The 7,428-nt window shown below is 41.2% G+C and overlaps 1 protein-coding gene and 1 long non-coding RNA gene across 2 annotated transcripts in view; one reads left to right on the top strand and one right to left on the bottom strand.

Annotated features, from left to right (window-relative positions):
- ptger4b (prostaglandin E receptor 4 (subtype EP4) b) overlaps positions 1-1,858 on the bottom strand; it is a 5,400-nt gene extending 3,542 nt beyond the window's left edge. The window contains exon 1 of the mRNA XM_014006609.1: positions 740-1,858. Within this exon, the coding sequence (XP_013862063.1) occupies positions 740-1,516 (777 nt within the window). The 5' untranslated portion in view covers positions 1,517-1,858. The remainder of the gene's footprint in view (positions 1-739) is intronic.
- The window catches only part of LOC106516314 (uncharacterized), a 32,127-nt gene that overhangs the window by 13,705 nt on the left and 10,994 nt on the right, over positions 1-7,428 (top strand). The window contains exons 2-3 of the long non-coding RNA XR_001310087.1: positions 3,879-3,968; positions 4,572-4,639. This is a non-coding gene — a long non-coding RNA (uncharacterized LOC106516314). The remainder of the gene's footprint in view (positions 1-3,878; positions 3,969-4,571; positions 4,640-7,428) is intronic.

Here is a 7,428-nt window from a genome sequence, read left to right as displayed (position 1 = left end):
TTATTATTGTGCTTAGCTGCAAATTCACACTTCTATTTTCACCTGAACGTTTCCTCCGAGATCTTACATTTGTCCAATTTCAACACATTTGTTTACTGCCAGCTTAACAGGTTAAACATGTGATTCATCCATTCATGTGGGTGTCAGCAGACAGACAAAATGCTTTAATGAATGCACACCTGCATTTCAGAAATGTTTCTCTAAGAAACTGCGGAAGTAAATTATTTCAGACTGCACCGTTTGATTCCAGGATTTTCTGTTTTATTAAGTCTTTAGAACCTGATACTTGATGATGTTTAACCAGTGAGTTCAATGAACAAAACACAGCTGCTGTATTTACATTCAGAACCCCATCCAGAATGGCTGAAATATCCCTTTATGTGCTCAAGCGTGCTTTAGCTCAGGCTCAACGCTACATGTTGCTTTTAATGAACAGAAACTTTAGCTCTCAACACTTACATGTTCTATTAAAGCTGAAGACGCACAGAGGAAATGTGAGAAACCACACGTGCGCATCAAAAAATGCGTCACCTGACCACAAAAAAATTAAAGAAAGTAAAGAACAAAAAGTTCTGAGAGAAAATAGTTTGAATCATCAAGCAAATCGATATTTCTTTTATTATGCACATCCTTTTGTGTTTTTTATGTAGTTTAAATGTGCCATTCGTTTGCGTCTTCCAAAGAAATCCCACTCAATTCCGTGCGTAAAAGCGAAAATGCTGATAACACTCCTACTCACCAGTAAGGGTATGGAGCAGACAAGAACCACGGCCGAGGTGGCGATCAGCACGATGACCATCTGGATCTCAGCTCCGGCCAGCCGCCTGAAGCTCCGCCTGCGCCGCAGCTCGGCGACGCGCCGCGGGTCGGTGCCCAGGGAGGTGCGGCGGATGAAGCGCCGGTGCATCAGAACCAGAGCTCCGAACACCATCACGTTGCAGATGATCGTGGCCAGCACGATCGCCGAGTTCACCCCGGCGTAAGTCAGGTTGAAGGTTTTCACCGTGGTGTGGTTGTTCTGCCAGTCGATGAAGCACCACGTCCCGGACTCCTGGCGCGTGACGCGTCCGAGCCCCGCGACGGGCAGCGCGCAGAACACCATGTTGGACGCGTAAATGGCCAGGAGCGTGAGCGCAGCCAGCCTCTGGTTGATGTTCTTGTTGTAGAAGAAGGCGTGATTGATGGCCAGGTACCTGTCCACGGACATGGTGAAGACGATGCTGAGCTGCACCACGAAGAAGAAGAGCAGGATGAAGCCCGAGTACTGGCACAGGGCGTCCCCTCCGGGCCACGAGCCTTTCACGTAGGTGGCGACGGTGACGGGGCTGACCAGCAGGGTCCCCAGGAGGTCCGTCACCGCCAGGCCGCACACGAGCGTGTAGAAGGTGGTTTCTTTCCGCTCCTTGCGCGACAGCCGCAGAACCACGATGGCGACGACGTTCCCCACCACCCCGAGGATGAACATGATCACCGGGACGGTGGGCGGACGAAACCCCGCCGCTGCTGTGCTGTTCATACCTGCCGTTCAAAGCAAACGATCCAGCCAGCTCCGAGTCAACTCTTCCCACGAGGCAGTTTGTTTCAGCTCCTCCAGGGAAAAAACCCCATCGTGTCCAAACGGACCCGTTTTTTTTTTACGCACAGAGTCAAACCTACATATCCTTCACAGAGCAAAAAAACAAAACAGAAACCCGCAGAGGGAACACGTTTAACAGCAGAAGATGCTTTGACACTGGCAGTCCTCACATCCTCAACAAGCTGACAGTGTTCAGCTCCTCCTCTGCGCTCTGCCGTGCCACAAGGCGCGCACGCAGCTTTGAGTTTCAGTTCCTCCTTTTATCACTCGGCCTGTTCCAGGCTGAAGCCCCGCGGGATTCACCGGGATTGTCGTCATTTCTGTGCCTGACACCGGTCAGAGCAGGAAGCTGGTTTAAACCAGATCGACCCCATTAAAGATGATTAAACTGAGCTTTAACATTTGCTCACCTGTTCCCTGATCTCACTCTTAAAACAATTACAAACTTTATTTTGTCTTTTTTTGTACGGTGTTCCTTTTGATTCTTCTTCAACATTTGCTTTCTTGTCTCAAACTCCTGCACAGTAAAGTTCAGTTATTTATACATAGTTTGCAGTGCGCAAAAAGGCTGCATTTTAAAATAGTAAATATTAAATTAAAAAGCATTTTTTTATGCGACAACAGGATCAATCTTGTATCATATGTAAACAATAAAAAACACTATTTATTTTGGACACATAAAACTGCAAACTCAGTATCAAAACTGGGATTTATGTACGGCGATTAAATCTGTTTCTGTTCGTTAATGCTTTAACTATGAATGAGGACATGCATGTCATCCTTTTTTAAGTGAAGAGAACATAGAGACAGAGAGAAAAACAGAGAGAGGTAATTAGAAAGATAGAAAGATTGAAATAGCGATTAGAAGTACTGTATATTAAATATACACCAACAAAACACAGGACCACACACCCAACATCTGTCCGCTCACCTGAAAAATAAATGGATAAATACATGGAGGGCATATATAAATATACACACATACCCATACATATACATACATACATGCCTACATTCATAAATATTGTCAGTATATACACATAGACATACAGACACACTCAGTGACCTGTCAGAACCCCCCAGATCAGAACACCTGTCTGTGAGCAGTTGTGAACATGCGTGTGTATACAAGATTTCTCCAATGGAATATTTAACAGTGACTGTGGAGGACCGAGACCCAACCCCCAAGACACGAGGCAGACATAGGGAAGACCAGAGCCCAAGGGCCTGAGAGGGATCCCGAGCGCAGAGCCCCAAGGGGCACCTGCACAGGAAGATCCACCAACCCACCCCCCAGATCAGACCATAGGGGAGAACTGGGAGAGTCCCCCCAGCGACCACACACACAGCCCCCGGGGCCAACATGTCATCCTGCCTTCAGGAGGCGTTGCAGCACCCTGCGCACCCCTACTTTTTCCAGTCTTGTTTATTTACCACAATCTGCCAGATTCATTCATTCATTCATTCATTCATTCATTCATTCAATTTGTCACAACACTGTTGTTACAGTGTTTAGCACTTTAAATCACAACTAATGAACTCTTCAATTCGTCACTCTTAAACTGTCATGCTCGAAACCTCAAAAGCGACAAAGATTAAATTAAATTTAGATTAGACCATAGATCATTATAAAGACAGTTCAAAATATAAGAATACAATAAAAAAACCACAAAATGATATAATGATATCAACTGTTATGTTTAATTCAAACCCAGTGAGTATAAAATGTGAGAGTATCAGGCAACCTCTCAATTCAGTAACAGTGAAAATAAAGTTAATGAACGATGCTGCTGCAATTAAAATACAGAGGTGGAAATATTGTGCCCCATAGATTTTTGGTGACTAAGCAGTTTGAAGAAATTAATGGGGTTTATGTTATATACTGTCATATACTTGATTGGAGAAGTTATGTAAGTTTTGAGAAATGTAAGTAATGTAAACTGTATAATCTCCTGATGAACAAATAAAAAATACTGTTATATACTTTAATTACACTACACATAGTAGTTCAAAATTGTATTTGTTACCAGGCATGTAACTATTAATATAGAATCATCAAGTTAATCAAAAGTCACATTTAGCAGTCATTACAGTTCCATCATAAAATAAACTACACTATGTGTAGTGTGATTAAAATCAGTATAAAACATAAACCCCAAAGATTTCTTCAATTTAATTAACCATTAGAGTGGGTCAGAGAGGACTGCAGGTCCAGAGTAGTAGTGATGGTTTCAGGGATGTGGCAGGTTGGGCAAAAGGAAATAAGGCTGAGTCATCGAAAAGCTTATCTGTGGTTTTGCAGGCTGATGAAGAAGACTCGAAGGTGAAACTCAGGAGGGATCGGGTTGAAGCTTGGAGGACAGAAGTTACATGAAAGCTGCAAGGACACAAGGTAAGTCAGAATCTCAAAGTTTTTCCATGAAATCCTCCCAGTAAAGGCTTTCAGCTGAGTCATCAATCAACTGTCCAGCATCAAATTTAATCAGTCGGTGATGACAGCTGAGGCCAATTAGCACCTCCCACTCCCAGGCTCTGTAGGGGAAGGTTAGTGCAAAAACACTGAAATCCTCACAGAAATATCTGTTCATCAGCAGATATTTCAGCTCATGTTTAGGACTGATCAGCACTTATTTCGGCTCGTGTTCACAGCCAAATTTTTGCACAACTCAAGTTCGGAAAGTTGGAGGGTTTCCTCAAAAACTTCTCAGACAGACCTCCTTTTATTTTCTCTTTCCATTTAAAATTGTTCTACGAGTTGTGAAAAACCAGACCTGTAAAATGGGCCCTGACCATGCTGCTGCCACCACCGTGTTTTACAGATTAAATCAGGCTCTTATGCCTGAAGAAAGTGTTTTTTCTGCTTTAGAAAATGATCTGTTTATGTCACATCTGTTTACAAAATGTTTTTCTAATGTCAAAGTGTTCCTTTGAGCAGACTAAAGATTGCTGGTGACGTTTTTGACATTTTTTTTATTTGAACTTGTGACTTGTCCAGGGTGTGCCCCACCCCACACACAGTGCCTGCTGGATGTGGACAACAGTGACCCTGAAAGGAAGAAGCAGGTAAAAGATGATAAATGGATGGAAGTTCGAGACAACCATGCCTGGATAACGCAACAATGTTTTTACTTCCTCACCTTCTCACTATTTCCTCATTTTGTCACAAATTTGGTCATGAGCTGCTGCCTAAACTCTTCAGAAATGATTTTGTAATATTTCCATTCTGATGAGCTGTTTCTTTCTCCAAGTTTCAGAACTTTTGTTCACTCCTACAAAAACCACAGGAGTTTAGAGAGAAGTCACTTGAGCTTATTTTTGACATCTCACTTCTTCAAAAGGTCCTTTCTCACAGAAGTTATCACTGACTTACTCAGTGGAGTAATCAAGCTCATCTCGGGTCATTTGCAACATGATAGCTGTTTAAAGCGGACTGTGTCACCCAACGCCCAAATGATGAACAAACAGTGATTTGAAACTTTCCATCAGTCCCTCGAAGTTGAGGAAACTTCTAAAAAAATCCATAAAACAATTAAACACAAAAAAGTCTCCAACTCAGCAAGTTTTAGAGATGCTGAGCTAAAATAGGACGATAGTTGAGACCCATCCCTCATAACATAAGCCAAGCACTCTGCATCGCACAATATTTTTTGCCTAAAATTTTGGCTTTAGATATTGCCATCAACCCTCTGTTAGTAAAATATCTCATAACTCACTGGACAGAGGTGCACATCTGTAAATTAATAATGTTTGGAGGTACACATATTAAAATGGCCCACACAGCTTCTCAGCCTTAGTCAATGTAAAAATAGTTAAGACTCATTGGATTTTACAGATACGTACAGGGCTAAATTTGATGTGGTAGTAACAGTGGCGGATCTAGGATTTTTCTGAGTAAGGGGCCTTCGAGGGGCCACAATATTCATAGAGGTGCCAAGTCTCTGTTCAACATAATTTCACAAAAATTCCCATTGTATACATTTTACACTTCAAAACACTTGTAATCTATTGTCTTTTTTTTAAAGTACCACTTTACAATAAGGCCCCCCTTATAGATGGCTTTTAAAGGGTTTATAGATAGATAATTAATCTGTAAACACTTTAAAAATTATTAATAAGTGTTTATTATGCAAAAATTAAGGACGAGAAAGAGACAAAATCGTCCAGTTACATTTATTAATGATTTATGAAGTGTAAACTTTACAAATTAATTAATAACCTATCTATAAACTCTTTATAAGCCATTCATAAAGGGAGCTTGATTGTAAAGTGGTACCAAAAATCTTGCACAGTAAATTCTCCTCACCAGTTTTTCATACACTTTACTGAACATAGATAAAATATTTTCTAACACACAACATGTGAGAAAATCCAGCCGTCACTTGTCAGATGAAAGACTTTTTTTGCAGGATTGTTCAAATTTTAAGAAGAGAAGAAGAATTCTGTGAGCTTGATTCATTCTGGAATTTATCATTTGACTCATTAGTACAAATAGTGTTTGAACATGGAACTGCAGCCACCATCCTCACTCCCAGGTACAGGACAGATGAGTGACAGGACAGGGGCACTTCAGGGGGCCAATCAGATTTTAGTTGGGGCCAATGCCCCTGTGGCCCCGCCCCTAGAACCGCCCCTGGGTAGTAACTGAGTCATCCCCAACACACTCTTGCTATATCACAAGCTTATGGTTTGATTAAAACTAGTACTGGGCATGGAATAAAAAAAATGTAATAATCTCAAAATATTCCTTAGATTAATGGGGATTAATCTCACAGGATTAAATTATGATTCAAAGATGTTTGGAGCATTTTAGGTTTTGTTTTACATAAAGTTTCAATGCATTGTCAAAAACCTTCGACAGATAAGGCAAGCCCATCTGGTTTTTATTTATTTAATTTCTCCCACATCTGTAGAACCCTCCCACTGTTTGTTACGGTGAGTGTTCATTGTACCTGTTTGTTCTGAATGTAGGTGATATTTCAGGCTTAGGTTTGGTAAGACATTTAAGTGTTGCAGTGCTTCCAACCTGCCGTCTGGAAGCGTTTTTAAACGATAAATGCACACGTCAAACGTCTGGTGCCTTTCTCCGTGTTTCTGTTCCTGCTGCTCATCTTCTGACAGAGTTCATGTGACGTTCATGCTGCATCGTACCTACAAAACAAAGGCTCTCGTTGGTTGAGGCGCACAGACAGTGATGGTAATCTAAGGCCAACAGAGATCAAGATCAGGGACAGTTGGGACAAGTGGTCTATTGGGCTAGGTTTTACCACTATAACCGCTGCGTTTGTTTGTATTTGTGTTAAATCGTGTTAAAAAATTTGTATGAAATTGTCAACATTAAGCATTAAAGCAATAATAACGTGTCCTGTGAACCATGATCCACATGACACAGATTTTTGACAGATCACCTTAAAATTGTGATTTTTAATATCAAACATTGTTCAAATCCTTTTGAGTGCAAAACTTTGAGCTTGGGCAACGACAGAAACAACAAAAGCTGCACTTTTTCATTATGTTTCTTGTCAGATCATCATATAAAAAATAAAAGCCTTTAAAACTTCCAAGTGGGCTGATGTAACATTTTTCTATTAATGTAATGACACAATAACAAGGTGATAAAAATCAGAGGGCTCTGGTACAAAGCACCGCCTGTTTACACAAAGCACCTCCCTGCAGCTCAGTCTGCAGCCGAGCTCCTGCCCCACAAAGAACCCCTTCCCTGAAGCATTGTTGTCATTGTTTCAAGGTGTTTAGATAAGCTATGAAACAAAATCTAATTTATTTTTTATATATGCAGCTTTTTCTGAACAACTGAATGTGACATAGTTACTTGATTGTGGTGTAGAGTTGAACTG

The sequence above is a fragment of the Austrofundulus limnaeus genome, unplaced genomic scaffold, assembly GCF_001266775.1.
Source record: "Austrofundulus limnaeus strain Quisiro unplaced genomic scaffold, Austrofundulus_limnaeus-1.0 Scaffold36, whole genome shotgun sequence".
Taxonomy (NCBI): domain Eukaryota; kingdom Metazoa; phylum Chordata; class Actinopteri; order Cyprinodontiformes; family Rivulidae; genus Austrofundulus; species Austrofundulus limnaeus.
Note: the sequence above shows the minus strand (reverse complement) of the source record. Positions and strands in the feature narration are given on the sequence as shown.